General features: G+C 31.5%; 1 protein-coding gene and 1 long non-coding RNA gene across 3 annotated transcripts in view; both read left to right on the top strand.

Annotated features, from left to right (window-relative positions):
* LOC139514505 (ribosome quality control complex subunit NEMF-like) overlaps window positions 1-14,123 on the top strand; it is a 63,386-nt gene extending 49,263 nt beyond the window's left edge. The window contains exons 21-34 of one of the 2 annotated variants that reach the window (XM_071303852.1): window positions 740-798; window positions 1,590-1,984; window positions 2,252-2,272; window positions 2,920-3,030; window positions 4,073-4,202; window positions 4,621-4,671; window positions 5,163-5,240; window positions 6,771-6,924; window positions 7,591-7,637; window positions 9,992-10,042; window positions 10,442-10,545; window positions 10,799-10,842; window positions 11,571-11,650; window positions 13,372-14,123. In XM_071303852.1, the coding sequence (XP_071159953.1) occupies window positions 740-798; window positions 1,590-1,984; window positions 2,252-2,272; window positions 2,920-3,030; window positions 4,073-4,202; window positions 4,621-4,671; window positions 5,163-5,240; window positions 6,771-6,924; window positions 7,591-7,637; window positions 9,992-10,042; window positions 10,442-10,545; window positions 10,799-10,842; window positions 11,571-11,650; window positions 13,372-13,449 (1,403 nt within the window). In that variant the 3' untranslated portion in view covers window positions 13,450-14,123. The remainder of the gene's footprint in view (window positions 1-739; window positions 799-1,589; window positions 1,985-2,251; window positions 2,273-2,919; window positions 3,031-4,072; window positions 4,203-4,620; window positions 4,672-5,162; window positions 5,241-6,770; window positions 6,925-7,590; window positions 7,638-9,991; window positions 10,043-10,441; window positions 10,546-10,798; window positions 10,843-11,570; window positions 11,651-13,371) is intronic. The other variant, XM_071303853.1, reaches the window with a different exon arrangement.
* A 2,581-nt stretch (window positions 14,124-16,704) lies between these two features.
* On the top strand, window positions 16,705-20,035 carry LOC139517578 (uncharacterized). Its single transcript, XR_011663163.1, has 3 exons — window positions 16,705-16,754; window positions 17,483-17,562; window positions 19,284-20,035. It is a non-coding gene; the product is annotated as an uncharacterized lncRNA (long non-coding RNA).
* The last annotated feature ends 2,157 nt before the right edge of the window (window positions 20,036-22,192 follow it).

Genomic DNA, 22,192 nt, shown 5'->3' with positions numbered 1-22,192 from the left:
CAAAGGGTCCAAAATTAAACGTTGTTTGATTTCATCAAAAATTGAATTGATGAAGTTCTTTGATATGCCAAATCTAACCTTGTATTTCGATTTTTAATTTTGGTTCCCGTTTTCAAATTGGTCTACAATATGGTCTTAAGGGTCCAAAATTAAACTTAGTTTGATTTTGACAATAATATTATTCTTGGGGTTCATTGATATGCAGAATCTAACATGTATTTAGATTATTGATTACAGGCCCAGTTTTCAAGTTGGACCAAATTATTTATTTCAAAATTAAACTTTGTTTGATTTCAACAAAAATTGAATATATGAGGTTCTTTGATATGCTTAATCTAACCATGTATTTAGATTTTTGATTTTTGGGCCCTGTTATCAAATTGGTCCACATTGGGGTCCCAAAACTAAAGTTTGTTTGATTTCATCAAAAATTGAATTCTTTGGATTCTTTGATATGCTGAATCAATCCATTTATTAGAGTTTGGATATTGGACCATATTAAATAGGTAAATTTTAAGTTTTTAAGTTCATCAGACCATATTCATTCTGTGTCAGAAACCTATGCTATGTCAAATATTTAATCACAATCCAAATTCAGAGATGTATCAAGCTTGAATGTTGTGTCCATACTGGCCCCAATGTTCAGAGTTCGACCTCTGCGGTCGTATCAAGCTGCGCCCTGCGGAGCATTTTATCATTTAATTGCAATATTATTTTGATGTTTGTTCTATGATTACAGGTAAAAAGAACTATCTGCCTCCGTCCTATCTTGTTTATGGGTTTGCTTTGCTGTTTAAAGTAAGTACAACTTAGGTTAATGTTTGTGTTTTATAGTAGTTTAACATGAAGTTGTTGTCAAATCAACTTAAAAGGTGTAACTCCACTAGTTCAGGCCCAGCCAGAAAGCATATAGCAGAAAGTAGTACATATTTAACACAAAATAGTTCTTACGCATGAGCGTAACTTTCAAAGTAATGTAGAGGTATTTTTGGTATTAAATGAAAGCTGGTGATCATTGTAGAAACCTTTTGGACTTTTAATTTTGAATATTAAAAAAAACTGCACCAAATTTTAAAAAGAGGGTACATTTTGTCTGTTTGTCAGATCTGAAGTACCTGTTTTGGTACATCCCTAGTTCTGGGAACCAGTTCTTTCTTATATGCCATTAAAAGTATGTTGATTTTTTCAGTACAAGACACCATAAAGTTCTGCTTTGACATGCAATGATTGCCACTTTATGTGAACTTAAAACAAAAGAGGTGTGCCTGCTTGAACCAGAGGAATTTAACATAGAAAGCAATGGGACCATGAATTAGTGGTGTACTTCCAAAATAGTACACACGTTTATTATGATGTGAACTTTATGAATGATGTATCAAACCAATTTCATGGTTCACTGAAATCAGAAATTTGATAACTTAAAGTTCATTCTCGTATGAAAGTAGTGTACTATTCCATTGTGGTAACATTAACGTAAAACTAATAATGTTTGTTTATTATTATGTAAACTATTTAAATTATATGCCTAATTATGGTTTTGACCCTGACTAAGCAGTTTAATGAACCCATTTAATATTACAATGTTTTAGCTAGAAGAAGGCAGTGTATCTCGCCATAAAGGTGAAAGAAAAGTCAGAACACTTGAGGATGACCTTGAATCTATAGCAGACTCTGTAGCAACAGAGAGTGACCTTGGTTTGGATACAGGTAGTATAAACAATGATAGCGATAGTGATGAGGATTTAGATGATCATAAAGAAAATGAAGAGGATTCATTAGAGGGAAAAATGGAGAAAGTTGAAATAACTATGAAATCAGATGATGAAACATGTGGTAAAAGTGATACAGACAAATCTATTGATCAAGTGGCACCTCAGAGTGATATTAAAGGACAGTTGAAGGAAACAAACAATTCTGATAGCAGTGATGGGGAACAAACTTTTCCAGACACAAAAATTACATTACAACATGTCAAGGGAGATAAGTAAGTATATTAATTGAATTTTATTTCAGTAAAAACTATAGGATAATTTCATTGTATACCAAATACTTACTTGTTTTTCAGAAAAGACAAAATTTCATTTTATGGATACAATTAAACAACATAAAATGGATGTGCTGTAAACAAAAGTACAATTTCTTAGAAGTTATTGTTAAAAGAAAGGATTTATTATAATACTAATCATCTGTTTATGCCTTTTATATGTATGTATTAGAATATTTTTAAAACTTTTAAGCCTACAATTTTCAGTGAGCCAACAAGTAAAGATAAGTAAGTCTTCAAAAACAAAATCCTTTTTCACCTATGCAAGCTATTTCACTAATTGATAATGATTCATTTTAAGTTGTCAACTTTATTTAAAAAAAAGATTTGATGGTGAAATGGAGATGACTTCACTTTGTAAACATTGATGTTCATGTCTTAAGAATTTCTACAAAAACTCAATTGCAAAAATTAAGATTTCAGATAGCATTATTTCTTTTTAACTATGACAGGTTTCAATTTCAAAGAAATTTCCAGTGAACACATTTTTCATTTGATCTATATAAATATCTTTAAGTATATATATGTACACCTTTAAAACCTTAAAGCTTAATTAGCCATTGCCTTTAACCTGCCTGTCACAGATTCTTTCAATTTGCACTGAAATTCATACCTTTTCAACAAATGAAAAACAAATTTATTAGCTTAATCCATTGATTATAAAAACTGATATTCCAAGTTGGTTTCTGAACGTGATTTCTGCAACTCGGGTTGTTACTTGAAGAGTTTGAAAAGATCTTTTAATTATGTAATCCCCTTTGTTGTCAGTGGCTTCCAAATGAAGTATCATAACTAGCAATTTAAGCAATATAGCTGTATTTATATTTACCTATTAGCTGATGTCAGTTTGTTAATGGATAAGTACATTTTTACAGATATGAGTTACATAGAGATCGAACACCTTGTGAAAGTATTGAACCACCTCAGGACCATGTCCAAGATCATGTAGATATAAAACAGAACAGGTTGTCAGCCAAACAGAGACGGTAAGAATATACCATTGATATCATGGTTCTACAGAAGCATAGAATGATTGATTATTGCTTGCTTAACACCTAGTATTTATTATTTTATGCATATTTATCATAGACAATTTAAGGGGACTTGGTTGCGGAGTTGATCTACATAGTCTAACCACTGTATCATTAGGTTGTAAGTTTGGATCCTGCATGTAGCAGGTGCACTCAACTTCAATCTTAATTGAATAGGACCGTCAGTTTTCATACCTACGGTCTGTCTTTCTCGCTTGGCACTCCAACTTTCTCTATCAATAAAAACTGACAGCCATGAAATAGCAAGAAAGTTCTGAAAATTGCATTAAAAACCAATCAATCAATCATAGACAATTTTCACAAATAGTAGAAATAAGCAGAACAAGATATTTGCTAAAAATATAAGGATCGCCAGACTCATCTGTCATTAATGAAACAGCTGTATAACACCTTAACATTGAGGAATTGATAGATTTCATCAAACTTTGTCACATTGAAAGAAGATAATGTTATAATGATTCTATGTTGCCTTAGTTGATTACCATCAAGAAATAAAATAAAATAAGTAGAATGATTGCAAAGCAAGGGGAAAAACATAACATTTTGCTAATAACACCTTATTAAACAAAAATGTTTCTAAAGTTAATTGTCAACCAAACAAATAATTCTGATAATCTTAAAAATCTAATGAGTTTATCAATTTTAAAAAGTTCATGTTTTTATGCCTATTTTATGGGCATTATGTTTTCTGATCTGTTCGTCCATCCGTCTGTCCCGCTTCAGATTAAAGTTTGTGGTCAAGGTAGTTTGTGATGAAGTTGAAGTTATCTCAACTTGAAACTTAGTACACATGTTCCTTATGATATGATCTTTCTAATTTTAATGCCAAATTAGAGTTTTTACCCTAATTTCACAGTCCACTGAACATAGAAAATGATTTTGTGATTAGGGCATCCCTGTAGGCTGTACTATGGACACATTCTTGTTCGAAAAAAGATATTGATTTTTGATTTTTTTTTTTAATATTCTTTTCCAGAGAATTGAAAAAGGCCAGAAAGCAACAAAGTGCTATTTCAGAAACAGAAAATGAAAGTATAAAGTCAGAAAAGAGGCCACAAGAGTCAGATGTAAAATCTATTCAGCAGAAGAATAACAAAAATAACAATGTGAGGTTTTTTTTTTCTTATGTGAATTTCTTGCTTATTATGAGTATGTGTTTCCTTACAACATCTAGATGTCAATCAGACAGGTTTCACCTGACCTCAACCTCATTTCATAGATCATTGATCAAGGTTAAAGTTTCATGATCAGATCTGTTACTCAAATACTATAAGCAGTAGGTCAACTATATGTGGAATGATTGTCAGTCTGGCAGGTTTCGTTAGAGCACCCTCTTCAATTTTAATAACAAACATGGCAGAACGTAAGCAAATCTCACGAATTCAAATTTTTCTCTCATTTCTTGCCTATCGTCCCGTAAGAATAAGTTGCTGGAATGTTATACATATTTTATATTGGTTTATGTTAGATCAGATATTCTTTGTTTTACTCTAATTTATATTGTTGTCATTATCTTTTTGAAAGGACACTAACAGTGATCAATCACAACAGCCACAACCTAAACGAGGACAAAAGGTAAATATTTGTAAGAGAAACTGCTAAAATTACTTCAGTTCAGTTTGATGTTACATGACCATGCATTTTAGACACATTTTACTAATTGCAGTTAGCTGTAAATGTGAAAATATTAATGAATACCGTAGTATATTTGTTGTCGTTTGTGAAATATGCCATAAATTTTATTTCATTCCATGTCATAATATACTAAATAATATTCATTTCTTTAAGAAAGTGAATTTTCATCAAGTAAATACATTTGAAAATAGTTAAATTATTTTCATGATAATTACAAAAAAAAAATTATTTGAACTCAGACTTAGTTTTATGGAAAGCTACGCATATAATTTAAAAATGAAAGAACTGCTGTTTTAATACTAAGGTTTTTCTTTTGCACGTGACATGTTCATCAACTTTTTCAATGAGTAAGATAAAACATAATATGGAATTTGAAACTCCTTCATGGACTTAAATCTGATAATATCAATATTTGTTAATTTTTCACCCAGAGTAAAATGAAAAAAATCAAGGAGAAGTATGCTGACCAAGATGAAGAGGAAAGACAACTAAGAATGGACATTCTAGCTGTAAGTTTTTATATCATATATCGACACTTATACACACAAACTGTTTTTGTCTACCTGTCCTGAAAACATAACTTGAGAATTGAAGCCATGATCACATCCATAATTCAGATTTTAGTATTAGTAAAGACATTCCTAGTCATCTAAATATAGAGAAATTTTAACATGCTGCTTCTTATTTATTGGTTTTTTTTCTAATAAATACTGAACCAACTTAAGTTCAGATGGTATCTGAGCCTTCCATTCTTTGTCATTGAGCTTCTTTTTGGGGTATTTTATTTTACCATTTTTAATCAGTGGTTGTATTTATACCAGTTCTTAATTTGTAAATGCTAGCCATGATATACCATTTGCATCCTCTTTATGCCCCACTTATGGGCATTATGTTTTCTGGTTTGTGCCTCCTTCTGTCTGTCTGTTTGTTCGTCCGTCCGTTCGTTCGTCTGTCTGTCCGTTCGTCCCGTTTCAGGTTAAAGTTTTTGGTCGAGGTCGTTTTTTGATGAAGTAGAAGTCTGATCAACTTGAAACTTAGTAAACATGAGGGGGGATAGGACCTTTATTGAAACTCCGGGATCGGGTGTTTTTAAGCTCGGGATTTCGGGATTGACCCTTTCGGGATCTGGGAATTCTTTTCTTCGGATTTCGGGACGTCGGGATTTACTTTATTTAAATTCTGGATTTCGAAATTCGTGTTTTTAAACCCGGGATTTTAGGATCAGGACCCCTCCTATCCCCCCTCAAACATGTTCCCTATATAATGATCTTTCTAATTATAATGCCAAATTAGAGATTTTATTCCATTTTCACGGTTTACTGAACATAGAAAATGATAATGCGGAAGGCACATCCGTGTACTTGGGACACATTCTTGTTTAGAAAAGAAACCATGTATGATTTTTAAAATCCATTTTCTTTGAAATGGTCAATTCTGTTATATCAAGTGCCCCATAAAAATTAGGTATTGAAATTGCCATGGGGTTACTACGGTATATCTTAGGTAAAGTTGCCTGAATTAAGCTGATTAACTTGAAAGTTGATAATATACTCACCCAACATTTGGTTGATTTCAATAAATGACAATACTGTAAATTCAGAAATTATTGTGTGCATTTATTATTGCGATTTTGTCATTTTAGATTGAAATGCGATTTTAATTTTTGCGATATTGTTAAAAATCCGGTTTCATTCATATAAAAAATGAATAAAATTATTAAATGCGAGTTCAAATTATTGCGATTATAACCCTGTCGCATTTTTCGCAATAATAAAAACATCGCAATAATTTCTGAATTTACAGTATATGAATAGATTGAGTTAAAATTTCTAATAAACTAATCAAAGAAATTAGAGAACACAATACTGCTGTAACATCTTGATTATATAGATATCTACCACATCACTATCAGTTTCTGTTAGTTCCACCGTGGAAGACAGACACCTATACAATTTATGAAAAATTAATTCTAATTGGCTATGCATTCATTATAAACTTGATATGGAAACATTTTCATATTTTTTTTTTAATATCCATAGTCTTCTGGACCTAGAGAAGAACAGTCAACAAAGAAAAGTAAAAAGGCCAGGAAGTTACACAGTGTTCCTCAACAAAATCAACAGAAAGGTGGCCGTAAGATGCCTGTAGTAAGCATGACGACTACCATACATATTGAAGATGAAGATTTCAAAGGTGAATATTCTATTTTTATTATTTTTGAATTGCCTCAACTGCAATAAATGTCATGAAGTAGGGAAAAAGTCTTACTTTTCTTGAAGCTTACATCTTGGCCACCATATAATCTTCAATTTAGGTTCATTGATAAATCATTGATATTTGGTATACTGGAGTCGATTTCACAAAAAAACTTAAGACTAAGATTTATCGTAAGTATACTGATTTTTTCATGACTTAAGATCAATCTAAGTCGTAAGTTTTTTTGTGAAATCGAATCCTGATGCTCAATTCCATGCAGTATAAAAGACCTTTACTTTTTTGAAAGGTCCAATTACTTTTAAATTTACTTGTTTTCTGAGGTGTGTTGATAAATAAGAATTTATGATATGCATTGATGTATATCTATGCTGTTTTGTCACTGTGCATGTGAAAGTGTTTCCAAGAAACCATTGATATATTTAATTAAAATTAAAATCTGATTACAGATTTGCAAGAATGTTGAGAGGCTTGTAATTTTTTAGTCACTTCTGAATTTACTGAAGATCCTAGCAATGATTTTTTTCACTGTAAATATTTAATTGTCATTTCGGTTTTGGAAACACTGAAAAAAGGGATATTCACTCCCATCACAGCAGTAATAGATAATTAAGCAATGATTTGAATATTATATTTATATTTCAGGAATATACAATAAAGAAAAGATACCAAAGACAAAAGACCCTAATGAGGTTTGTAAAAAAAACTAATTTACAGTGAATATAAAAAAGAAGATGTGGTATGATTGCCAATGAGACAACTCTACACAAAAAAACAAATGACACAGAAACTAACAACTTTAGGTCACCATACTGTTTTCAACAATGAGCAAAGCCCATACCGCATAGTCAGCTATAAAAGGCCCCGAAATCACAAATGTAAAACGAGGTAAACTAACAGCCACACGTAAAGTGGGAAATTTTCTTCAGCCACTTTATTTGCATGCATGTCAACATACTGAGATCAAATTTTTTTTTGATGTGTGATAGCAATATTGAATTTAATTCATTTATGAAGAAAAATTGGATGATATCCGGGAGCAATCAGAAACTTATTAAAGTAATAGCAAATTGAAATGAAAAATTAAAGAATAATATTTTTCACAAAGTGGTGTACAGTATAAAACTTTAGATTCAGCAAAATAAAACTAACAAATGTACCACAGTTATCGTCCTTTGATTTTCATTGTCCACGAATATAGTTCCTAGTGTGGACAGCATGTTACTTGCCAATTTTTTTTATACACCTTCCTTATTTATTTATTTATGTTTTATGCCTCACATAGCAAGTAGGGGGACGAAATGACACTGAAATAATTTGGGTCATGAATTTTATAGTGAAGTAGTGATTTGGTCCAGCTGAAAAAGGTTAAGAATTTGAACTTCGAAAGCTGTCAAAAGATTTCAAGACCCCCTTAACATAAAATTGTTCATATTTTGAGTTAGAGCTGATGAAGTTTTCTATAATTTTGATATAATTTGTCCCAAAAGTGGTACAACACACTGTAAAATATCATTGAGAAAGTGCAGGTGGGATTTTTTTAATTTTCATTTATTTTCTAAAAGAAATGCACTACAAAATAACTGTGGTCTCAGACGAAATAGGAGAGTATTTGATGAACTCTTATTCAAAATGGTAAAAAGTTCTTGCTTCACTAGCAGCACCAGTCATCTTTGAATGAAAGAAGATGAACAGATGATCTTTCAAGTACGGTAGATTAATGATGATTGAGTAGGGAAGGAAAATGAAATTGTGTTGATAATAAGTTATACCTATTATCACAAGAGTGCACACGCTGAAATGTCTCGCCTTCAATACTAATCATTGATATTATGTTGATAGTCCTAAGTATAAAGCTAAGCTTTATTACAACTGTCACATAAACTTAACATTAACCAAGATTACTAAACAAAGACCAATGAACCTTGAAAAAGAGGTCCAGGTCAGATGAACCATGCCAGGCAGACAGGTACAGCTAACAATGCTTCTATACAACATATATAGTTGACACATTACTTATAGTTTAAGAAAAATAGACCAAAACACAAAAACTTAACACTGTGCAATGAACCGTGAAAATGAGGTCATGGTTAAATAAAACCTGCTCGACTGACATAAAGATCATAAAATATTTCCATACACCAAATATAGTTGACCTATGGCATATATAGCATTAGATAAAAAGACCAAAACTCAAAAACTTAACTTTGACCACTGAACCATGAAAATGAGGTCAAGGTCACATGACATCTGCCCGCTAGACATGTACACTTAACAATCATTCCATACAACAAATATAGTAGACCTATTGCATATGGTATGAGAAAAACAGACCAAAACACAAAAATTTAACTATAACCACTGAACCATGAAAATGAGGTCAAGGTCAGATGACACCTGCCAGTTGGACATGTACACCTTACAGTCCTTCCATACACCGAATATACTAGCCCTATTGCTTATAGTATCTGAGATATGGACTTGACCACCAAAACTTAACCTTGTTCACTGATCCATGAAATGAGGTCGAGGTCAAGTGAAAATTGTCTGACAGACACGAGGACCTTGCAAGGTACGCACATATCAAATATAGTTATCCTATTACTTATAATAAGAGAGAATTCAACATTACAAAAAATTTGAACTTTTTTTTCAAGTGGTCACTGAACCATGAAAATGAGGTCAAGGACATTGGACATGTGACTGACGGAAACTTCGTAACATGAAGCATCTATATACAAAGTATGAAGCATCCAGGTCTTCCACCTTTTAAAATATAAAGCTTTTAAGAAGTGAGCTAACGCCGCCGCCGTAGCCGCCGCCGCCGGATCACTATCCCTATGTCGAGCTTTCTGCAACAAAAGTTGCAGGCTCGACAAAAATGATCCAAATGTACTTCCAGTTTTGGGGGTTTTTTTTAAGTAATTTTTTCAACATTTTATTATTATCATTTTTAATAATATTTCGTTGTATACAGATTTTATAACTGTATGATAGACAGACTCAGAAACTTTCCTATCATTTCATACTTTGTACTGTTTTACAGGATGGAGAATCGGACGAGGAAAATGAGGATGACTCAAAACAGAAATCTGAGGTACCGTATGCTTTTCTCTTGTACTCTTACTTACAATGATGACTAGATTTGCCATTATGTATCAAATTCCACAATGATCTGTTTTATAAACTGTATAATACATATATTACCTGTGTCGAAGTCTTTATCTTAAGTATTGAAAAGCCTTAAAAGGAATAGATAGTGTTTGAATAATGAATTGAATGTTGATAATTACATTTTGTACAGGGCTTAGAAATCTGTAGAAATGTAGGGTTGCCAAGGTTTCTTTTCTGTTTCCAGCTATTTCCAAATTATAATTAATAAGTCAATCAGGTTGAGAGAGTATATATATACTTTATAGCTTACTAAACAGTATGGGGTTACCTCATTGTTAAAGGCTGTAATTTAATATTAAATATATATACTTTGTAATTTTAGGATATTCAAATCCTCGACTCACTTACTGGGTTACCTGTACCCGAGGATGAACTGTTGTATGCTGTACCTGTTTGTGGTCCATACAATGCACTTCTCAATTACAAGTAAGAAGACAGTAAATATTAGTATCATTTATGTAATCCACAGTGTTAGACGGAGGTTTGTGTATTAAATTAAAGTATTTGTCTTACGTAATTAGATTAGATTAAAATGCACAGCAAAATTTATCTGTCATGAAAAGTTTTGAAACTATAAAGTTATATTTAAATTTGAGATTCACTCTTTTAAAGTGAGAATTATGATTGTTATTAACCTGAAAGTTTGTAATACCATCACATTATTTATTCTATTTTTTAGATACAAAGTAAAGTTACAACCAGGTTCTACTAAAAGAGGGAAAGGTACGATCATTTGTATAAATAAATTCATTGCTTATCATAAAAGACCATGGAGTGAGCTTCAGTATGTAATACTGCCACTCTTTCTGTTTTTCTCACAGTTTTTCTGTTGATATTTCTGCAACTCTTTTCTCAAGTACTATTGAACAGAATTACTTTTTGATCAGTTGCTTGACAGTGATTACGAATCGGTCAAATACCTACTTGACTGTAAGTTGACCTCTAGATATCTATTGGTTATTTGTAAATGTTTGGTTGCTGGATTATTTTACATCAATGTTGTCTCACTGAGACTTACGTGTGTTGTTTCTGGGGTCAGCAGTGTCAACAATTGTTAAAGTTTCTAATAAGGTCAGTTTAAGGGGAACGACTTTGATATGGTATGTTAATGATATTTGAGATGCAGCTCATTAAAACATCTCATTTCTGCCCCCCCCCCCCTTTTCAGTCCTGGTCCATTGACTATGAAACAATTTTTTTTTTTTAATTTTGGGGGATTTTATGGGAAATGGTATTTTTTTGTATTTTTTCCCATTTTGAATGGATTCTGTAAAAACATTTTCTCTATATAAGGAATATTTCTTAAATAATATGTATGCAAATAAAAGTTAAACTTGTGGAATTTCTATGCAGAATCTTACATAAATTGATAAATCAATCTATTAGCTGTAAGTAAGGATCTCTGATTTGTTATAGATTCACCGGTCTATTTATGCATTATATTATTTTAGCATGCAAACTGGCACTAAACATGTTCGTACATGACAGACACATACAACAGAGGGAAAAAGACTTGACGAAAATATTAAAGGTAATTATACTTTAACTCTTTCTCTCAGAATAAGTATGCTACAGCTGACAAATTATCTTAGGAAAGTTGCCTTTGATGATCTTGAGACGGATGATGCCCTCACAATAATCTTGAATTAAGTGCAACTAACATTAGATTACTAAAACTGATGCTGATGTCCACTTAAAATGGTTGTGTCTGTCAGAACATATAAATATATGAAATCAAAACCTTTATGAAGCTGGCCTAAAAAGTAAAATCACAAAAATACTGAACTCTGAGGAAAACTCATAACGGTAGGTCCAAAATCAAATGGCAAAATCAAAAGCTCAAACACATCAATGGAATGGATAACAATTATCAAGTACCTGACTTTGAACAGACATTTTCTTTATGTACAAAATAGTGGATTAAACCTGGTTTTATAGCTAGTTAAACATCTCACTTGTATCATTGAATTCCATTATATGGACAACGATGTGTGAACAAAACAAACAGACATAATAGCTAAAAATTTCAAAAATAGGGGTATAGCAGTCAACATTGTTATAATCTTAATTACTATAAAAACAAATATGTAACAAAGAAGAACAAAAAGGCATATAAACAAAGCATGTTATCAAATATGAAAGACAAGAATACAACAATTTACAATAGCACAATAACATAATGATGGGATATATACATACAGAGCCACATCATATGTATTAAAGAAACACAAAAAGGCATATAGACAAGTCATGTTAGCAAAAACGAAACACAAAAATGCAAAAATTATTAGAACAATACCACAATGAGGGATAAATAAGTATGGAGTCACATCTAATGGAAATCACCTAAAAACATACTAAACAGTTGAAGTTATATTCATTAAGACAAATAAAAGAATAGTATAATCATGATAGTTTCCAATTTTCTAGACTTTATTATTACCTTTGAGAAAAATTGACAAAGTGCATTGTGCACAACTTTCATACCTCCTATCCATGAATGTTTTAAGAATTTTTTTTTAAAGATATCAAAATGTTTAATACAATGCAACGGTTAATGTATTTGTTCCCACTTCAAAATGAATTTAGTCTTTATTTTTCACTACTAACTAGCACAATGATTACAGTAATGTTGTTCATAAAGCCTGTACATTTAAATAGCTCCATTTAAACGTTTCTATCCTTTAAATAAACTAATTCTAAAAGGTTGTCAATTTAACACTGCAACAAGACCTTTGAATATTGATTTATGGACCTCCTTAGAGTGATTTTGATATTGATAAATTAAGCCAAGGCTCTCTGTTTAAGCCCATACTTTGACCTATAATGGTTTACTTTTGCAAATTGTGACTTGGATGGAGAGTTTTCTTATTTGCACTCCTACCACATCCACTGGCGGATCCAGAAATTTTCATAAGTGGGGGCCCACTGACTGCCTAAGAGGGGGCCCGCTCCAGTCACGCTTCAGTGATTCCCTATATGAGCAACCAAATTTTTTCCCGAAAAGGCCCCCTCCCCCTCCTTAAATCTGCCTCTGACATCTTTTTATGTCTATTAACATGTTGTCCTATGCAGTTATGAAAATGTACAGTCCTATACAGTTATGAACATGTACAGTCCTATATCATGTTGCTATTCTGTAGTGTTCTTGGTATGAATTTTGGTTTAAAAGTGATATGTAGCATTCTTTATGTATTGACTAGATTTCCAGTTTTTCAACAAATTGTTTAATTTTACTGGGGTTTTTTTCAGGATGCTGATGTAAGTAGAAACCTTCCTGGAAAAGTTAAAGTGTCAGCACCAAATATACACAAAGTTAAAAGGAAGTGACCTGGGATCTTCAAAGTTCAAAAGGAGACTTGACAGTAGACTTGCAGAGATATCATGCAAACTTTTGAAATATATATATATTTTGATTTATTCTTATTTTCACTTTGATGAGAAATATATTAGTGTTATTTATGATCAGTGACATGAGATGAAGAAAACATTGGTGAAACATAGAGGATTATGTTCAGTGTTGTTCAGATTAATAATATTGTACATTGGATTTCAAATTATTTTGCTGTTATCTTAGCAGTTGGGAAATATTTGTAATTATATTTTAAGATGTGTAGTTTTTACAAATTGAAAATCATCAAACATTGTGTTTTAAAATGTTCAATTTATCAATTAATACAGACATATTTTTAATAATTTTTTTTACAGTAAATAGCTTGAACACTTAATTTTGTAGGAAGAGACCTACACATGGCCTACTCTTAAAAAAAAAAAAAGATTTTTTTTTGCAGCATGTTTTGTCCCAAATTATACTTTTAATCCTCTATTTAAAAGATATAATTTTGCAACATATTGTTTATTCAAAAATGTTTTTGAACAGTAACCATTATTGATATAACTAGAATACAAGAGGTTGTAATTACAGGACAATTTGGCTATTTATATTGATTGTTATCATGTTATGGTCAGCTATTGACAGTAAACAATAAAATATTTAAAATTTGTTCAGAAGTTGGATCTTCTCTCTACGAACAAGATATGGAAGATATGTTGTATCATAGAAGTTTTAATACTTAAAATGATGTGCTACAGTTAGAATTGTCAACCAGCAGATTTTTCAGTTCATTGGCGGATCCAGGGGGAGGGTTCCAAGGGTTGGAACCCCCCTTTTTTTTGGACGATCAATGTATTTGAATGGGGACATATAGTTGGACCCTCCCTTTTAAAATGGCTGGATCCGCCCCTGCAGTTATTCCTGAAATGCTACAAATTTACCATTATATATGCATCCTGGAAAGGTTTCTGTTCGTATGTGTGCTCTTACAACTTTTAAGGAATTTGTTTAAACTTTTCATTTTTAGTTCAGATAAAAATACACCTGATTTTTAATCATTCATTTTTGAAGACTAATAGAACAAAAACTGACTGTATGTTTAGTTCAATATTAATGAACTGAATGATTTCTAGTCATGTATAACATGGTTTGAAAAAAAATGTTTCAAAAGGCAAATTGAAGCACAAAAATTTGCCATGGGGAAAATGATACCAGGATTCAATTTTGTATTTAAGCCAGATGCACATTCGGTCTACAAAAGACTCATCAGTGATCTTGGAATAAAAAAAAAAAAAAGAGGCAAATAAAATACAAAGTTGATGCGCATTGAGGACCAACATTCCTGAAAGTTTTGCCAAATACAGCTAAGGTTATCTATTTCTGAGGTAGAAAAGCCTTAGAACTTAAAAAATCAGAAGTTTTGTAAACAGTTAATTTATAAATATGACCATATCAATGATAATTCATGTCAACTGACTACTGGGCTGGTGATACCCTTGGGGAATTTAAACTCAACTAGCAGTGGCAGCGACCCAGTGGTTGTAAATAAACTCATCATAGATACCAGGATAATAATTTGTATTTAAGCCAGACGCGCGTTTCGTCTACACAAGACTCATCATTGATGCTCGAATAAAAAATGGAAAAAAAGGGGCAAATAAAATATGAAGTTGAAGAGAGTTGAGGACCAAAATTCCTAACAGTTTTGCTGGATACAGCTAATATTATCTATTCCTGAGGTAAAAAAGCCTTAGAATTTAGAAAATTCAAAAGTTATGTAAACATTTAATTTAAGGCCAAGAAAATCATACTTAGCCTTAAATTAAGAAGCTAGTTGTAATGTTTTCTAAAAAGTAAAATCACAAAAATACTGAACTTAGAGAAAAATCTAATCGGAAAGTCCATAATCACATGGCAAAATCAAATAACAAAACACATCAACAACGAATGGACAAGAACTGTCATATTCCTGACTTGGTACAGGCATTTTCAAATATAGAAAATGGTGGATTAAACCTGTTTTTTTTAAAACATCAAGGTAGTAATTGCTAATGCCAGACATGCTGTTTCTGGTGGTAGCCATAATGTTTATGATTAAGTAAAAGTGAAACAGCTATTATTGTTTGCATTTTCACATCTCTTATTCATAGAGATTGTTAGACCCACTCCCACAGTAATGGTCTATTGAATTTGAAACTTTTGAATAATTTACATGTTAAAGGTTTGTAATAGTTGAAAGAACTTATACTAAAGTAGAAGGATATCGACTAAATAAAGCTTATCATATTGATGGATGTACAAAGCAGTTATTTCATACTCCGTGCATAAACAAGAATGTCTTTATTGGTCTTTAAAGGAAACTCTTAGGACATAACAGCATTCTCTTAGTTAGCATTCCTATTCAGAATGAACAGGCATATAAAAAAAGTATAAATATTAAAAAGAAATATAACACAAATTTAATATAGTCATAATTTAATATGGTCCTGTGACAGAAGTCTAGTCAGAGTGATTTAAAATAATAATTACACAAGAAGGTTTTTGTCTGGCTTGTGACTATGTAACAGAATATGAGACAAGGAAGGTAATATTGTGTGCTTGAACCGCTTTCATTCTACTTTAGCATAAATTCTGTTAAGCATTATAAACAAAACATTTTTGTATGAGCATAGCAAATGCCATTATGATAAATAAACTATTAAGGCAACAGTAGTATACTGCTGTTCAAAAGTCACAAAAAAATTTCAAAATGCAATCAAACTGTGTTATTTTTGTTTGACCGATGCTTGTCTATTTGATTTTTATACGACCGCAAATTTTGAAAAAATTTTCGTCGTATATTGCTATCACGTTGGCGTCTGCGTCGTCGTCGTCGTCGTCCGGCGTCCGAATACTTTTAGTTTTCGCACTCTAACTTTAGTAAAAGTGAATAGAAATCTATGAAATTTTAACACAAGGTTTATGACCATAAAAGGAAGGTTGGTATTGATTTTGGGAGTTTTGGTCCCAACATTTTAGGAATAAGGGGCCAAAAGTGTAATCCACAGTGTTAGACGGAGGTTTGTGTATTAAATTAAAGTATTTGTCTTACGTAATTAGATTAGATTAAAATGCACAGCAAAATTTATCTGTCATGAAAAGTTTTGAAACTATAAAGTTATATTTAAATTTGAGATTCACTCTTTTAAAGTGAGAATTATGATTGTTATTAACCTGAAAGTTTGTAATACCATCACATTATTTATTCTATTTTTTAGATACAAAGTAAAGTTACAACCAGGTTCTACTAAAAGAGGGAAAGGTACGATCATTTGTATAAATAAATTCATTGCTTATCATAAAAGACCATGGAGTGAGCTTCAGTATGTAATACTGCCACTCTTTCTGTTTTTCTCACAGTTTTTCTGTTGATATTTCTGCAACTCTTTTCTCAAGTACTATTGAACAGAATTACTTTTTGATCAGTTGCTTGACAGTGATTACGAATCGGTCAAATACCTACTTGACTGTAAGTTGACCTCTAGATATCTATTGGTTATTTGTAAATGTTTGGTTGCTGGATTATTTTACATCAATGTTGTCTCACTGAGACTTACGTGTGTTGTTTCTGGGGTCAGCAGTGTCAACAATTGTTAAAGTTTCTAATAAGGTCAGTTTAAGGGGAACGACTTTGATATGGTATGTTAATGATATTTGAGATGCAGCTCATTAAAACATCTCATTTCTGCCCCCCCCCCCCTTTTCAGTCCTGGTCCATTGACTATGAAACAATTTTTTTTTTTTAATTTTGGGGGATTTTATGGGAAATGGTATTTTTTTGTATTTTTTCCCATTTTGAATGGATTCTGTAAAAACATTTTCTCTATATAAGGAATATTTCTTAAATAATATGTATGCAAATAAAAGTTAAACTTGTGGAATTTCTATGCAGAATCTTACATAAATTGATAAATCAATCTATTAGCTGTAAGTAAGGATCTCTGATTTGTTATAGATTCACCGGTCTATTTATGCATTATATTATTTTAGCATGCAAACTGGCACTAAACATGTTCGTACATGACAGACACATACAACAGAGGGAAAAAGACTTGACGAAAATATTAAAGGTAATTATACTTTAACTCTTTCTCTCAGAATAAGTATGCTACAGCTGACAAATTATCTTAGGAAAGTTGCCTTTGATGATCTTGAGACGGATGATGCCCTCACAATAATCTTGAATTAAGTGCAACTAACATTAGATTACTAAAACTGATGCTGATGTCCACTTAAAATGGTTGTGTCTGTCAGAACATATAAATATATGAAATCAAAACCTTTATGAAGCTGGCCTAAAAAGTAAAATCACAAAAATACTGAACTCTGAGGAAAACTCATAACGGTAGGTCCAAAATCAAATGGCAAAATCAAAAGCTCAAACACATCAATGGAATGGATAACAATTATCAAGTACCTGACTTTGAACAGACATTTTCTTTATGTACAAAATAGTGGATTAAACCTGGTTTTATAGCTAGTTAAACATCTCACTTGTATCATTGAATTCCATTATATGGACAACGATGTGTGAACAAAACAAACAGACATAATAGCTAAAAATTTCAAAAATAGGGGTATAGCAGTCAACATTGTTATAATCTTAATTACTATAAAAACAAATATGTAACAAAGAAGAACAAAAAGGCATATAAACAAAGCATGTTATCAAATATGAAAGACAAGAATACAACAATTTACAATAGCACAATAACATAATGATGGGATATATACATACAGAGCCACATCATATGTATTAAAGAAACACAAAAAGGCATATAGACAAGTCATGTTAGCAAAAACGAAACACAAAAATGCAAAAATTATTAGAACAATACCACAATGAGGGATAAATAAGTATGGAGTCACATCTAATGGAAATCACCTAAAAACATACTAAACAGTTGAAGTTATATTCATTAAGACAAATAAAAGAATAGTATAATCATGATAGTTTCCAATTTTCTAGACTTTATTATTACCTTTGAGAAAAATTGACAAAGTGCATTGTGCACAACTTTCATACCTCCTATCCATGAATGTTTTAAGAATTTTTTTTTAAAGATATCAAAATGTTTAATACAATGCAACGGTTAATGTATTTGTTCCCACTTCAAAATGAATTTAGTCTTTATTTTTCACTACTAACTAGCACAATGATTACAGTAATGTTGTTCATAAAGCCTGTACATTTAAATAGCTCCATTTAAACGTTTCTATCCTTTAAATAAACTAATTCTAAAAGGTTGTCAATTTAACACTGCAACAAGACCTTTGAATATTGATTTATGGACCTCCTTAGAGTGATTTTGATATTGATAAATTAAGCCAAGGCTCTCTGTTTAAGCCCATACTTTGACCTATAATGGTTTACTTTTGCAAATTGTGACTTGGATGGAGAGTTTTCTTATTTGCACTCCTACCACATCCACTGGCGGATCCAGAAATTTTCATAAGTGGGGGCCCACTGACTGCCTAAGAGGGGGCCCGCTCCAGTCACGCTTCAGTGATTCCCTATATGAGCAACCAAATTTTTTCCCGAAAAGGCCCCCTCCCCCTCCTTAAATCTGCCTCTGACATCTTTTTATGTCTATTAACATGTTGTCCTATGCAGTTATGAAAATGTACAGTCCTATACAGTTATGAACATGTACAGTCCTATATCATGTTGCTATTCTGTAGTGTTCTTGGTATGAATTTTGGTTTAAAAGTGATATGTAGCATTCTTTATGTATTGACTAGATTTCCAGTTTTTCAACAAATTGTTTAATTTTACTGGGGTTTTTTTCAGGATGCTGATGTAAGTAGAAACCTTCCTGGAAAAGTTAAAGTGTCAGCACCAAATATACACAAAGTTAAAAGGAAGTGACCTGGGATCTTCAAAGTTCAAAAGGAGACTTGACAGTAGACTTGCAGAGATATCATGCAAACTTTTGAAATATATATATATTTTGATTTATTCTTATTTTCACTTTGATGAGAAATATATTAGTGTTATTTATGATCAGTGACATGAGATGAAGAAAACATTGGTGAAACATAGAGGATTATGTTCAGTGTTGTTCAGATTAATAATATTGTACATTGGATTTCAAATTATTTTGCTGTTATCTTAGCAGTTGGGAAATATTTGTAATTATATTTTAAGATGTGTAGTTTTTACAAATTGAAAATCATCAAACATTGTGTTTTAAAATGTTCAATTTATCAATTAATACAGACATATTTTTAATAATTTTTTTTACAGTAAATAGCTTGAACACTTAATTTTGTAGGAAGAGACCTACACATGGCCTACTCTTAAAAAAAAAAAAAGATTTTTTTTTGCAGCATGTTTTGTCCCAAATTATACTTTTAATCCTCTATTTAAAAGATATAATTTTGCAACATATTGTTTATTCAAAAATGTTTTTGAACAGTAACCATTATTGATATAACTAGAATACAAGAGGTTGTAATTACAGGACAATTTGGCTATTTATATTGATTGTTATCATGTTATGGTCAGCTATTGACAGTAAACAATAAAATATTTAAAATTTGTTCAGAAGTTGGATCTTCTCTCTACGAACAAGATATGGAAGATATGTTGTATCATAGAAGTTTTAATACTTAAAATGATGTGCTACAGTTAGAATTGTCAACCAGCAGATTTTTCAGTTCATTGGCGGATCCAGGGGGAGGGTTCCAAGGGTTGGAACCCCCCTTTTTTTTGGACGATCAATGTATTTGAATGGGGACATATAGTTGGACCCTCCCTTTTAAAATGGCTGGATCCGCCCCTGCAGTTATTCCTGAAATGCTACAAATTTACCATTATATATGCATCCTGGAAAGGTTTCTGTTCGTATGTGTGCTCTTACAACTTTTAAGGAATTTGTTTAAACTTTTCATTTTTAGTTCAGATAAAAATACACCTGATTTTTAATCATTCATTTTTGAAGACTAATAGAACAAAAACTGACTGTATGTTTAGTTCAATATTAATGAACTGAATGATTTCTAGTCATGTATAACATGGTTTGAAAAAAAATGTTTCAAAAGGCAAATTGAAGCACAAAAATTTGCCATGGGGAAAATGATACCAGGATTCAATTTTGTATTTAAGCCAGATGCACATTCGGTCTACAAAAGACTCATCAGTGATCTTGGAATAAAAAAAAAAAAAAGAGGCAAATAAAATACAAAGTTGATGCGCATTGAGGACCAACATTCCTGAAAGTTTTGCCAAATACAGCTAAGGTTATCTATTTCTGAGGTAGAAAAGCCTTAGAACTTAAAAAATCAGAAGTTTTGTAAACAGTTAATTTATAAATATGACCATATCAATGATAATTCATGTCAACTGACTACTGGGCTGGTGATACCCTTGGGGAATTTAAACTCAACTAGCAGTGGCAGCGACCCAGTGGTTGTAAATAAACTCATCATAGATACCAGGATAATAATTTGTATTTAAGCCAGACGCGCGTTTCGTCTACACAAGACTCATCATTGATGCTCGAATAAAAAATGGAAAAAAAGGGGCAAATAAAATATGAAGTTGAAGAGAGTTGAGGACCAAAATTCCTAACAGTTTTGCTGGATACAGCTAATATTATCTATTCCTGAGGTAAAAAAGCCTTAGAATTTAGAAAATTCAAAAGTTATGTAAACATTTAATTTAAGGCCAAGAAAATCATACTTAGCCTTAAATTAAGAAGCTAGTTGTAATGTTTTCTAAAAAGTAAAATCACAAAAATACTGAACTTAGAGAAAAATCTAATCGGAAAGTCCATAATCACATGGCAAAATCAAATAACAAAACACATCAACAACGAATGGACAAGAACTGTCATATTCCTGACTTGGTACAGGCATTTTCAAATATAGAAAATGGTGGATTAAACCTGTTTTTTTTAAAACATCAAGGTAGTAATTGCTAATGCCAGACATGCTGTTTCTGGTGGTAGCCATAATGTTTATGATTAAGTAAAAGTGAAACAGCTATTATTGTTTGCATTTTCACATCTCTTATTCATAGAGATTGTTAGACCCACTCCCACAGTAATGGTCTATTGAATTTGAAACTTTTGAATAATTTACATGTTAAAGGTTTGTAATAGTTGAAAGAACTTATACTAAAGTAGAAGGATATCGACTAAATAAAGCTTATCATATTGATGGATGTACAAAGCAGTTATTTCATACTCCGTGCATAAACAAGAATGTCTTTATTGGTCTTTAAAGGAAACTCTTAGGACATAACAGCATTCTCTTAGTTAGCATTCCTATTCAGAATGAACAGGCATATAAAAAAAGTATAAATATTAAAAAGAAATATAACACAAATTTAATATAGTCATAATTTAATATGGTCCTGTGACAGAAGTCTAGTCAGAGTGATTTAAAATAATAATTACACAAGAAGGTTTTTGTCTGGCTTGTGACTATGTAACAGAATATGAGACAAGGAAGGTAATATTGTGTGCTTGAACCGCTTTCATTCTACTTTAGCATAAATTCTGTTAAGCATTATAAACAAAACATTTTTGTATGAGCATAGCAAATGCCATTATGATAAATAAACTATTAAGGCAACAGTAGTATACTGCTGTTCAAAAGTCACAAAAAAATTTCAAAATGCAATCAAACTGTGTTATTTTTGTTTGACCGATGCTTGTCTATTTGATTTTTATACGACCGCAAATTTTGAAAAAA

Source organism: Mytilus edulis, chromosome 3 (assembly GCF_963676685.1).
Source record: "Mytilus edulis chromosome 3, xbMytEdul2.2, whole genome shotgun sequence".
Classification (NCBI taxonomy): Eukaryota; Metazoa; Mollusca; class Bivalvia; order Mytilida; family Mytilidae; genus Mytilus; species Mytilus edulis.
Note: the sequence above shows the minus strand (reverse complement) of the source record. Positions and strands in the feature narration are given on the sequence as shown.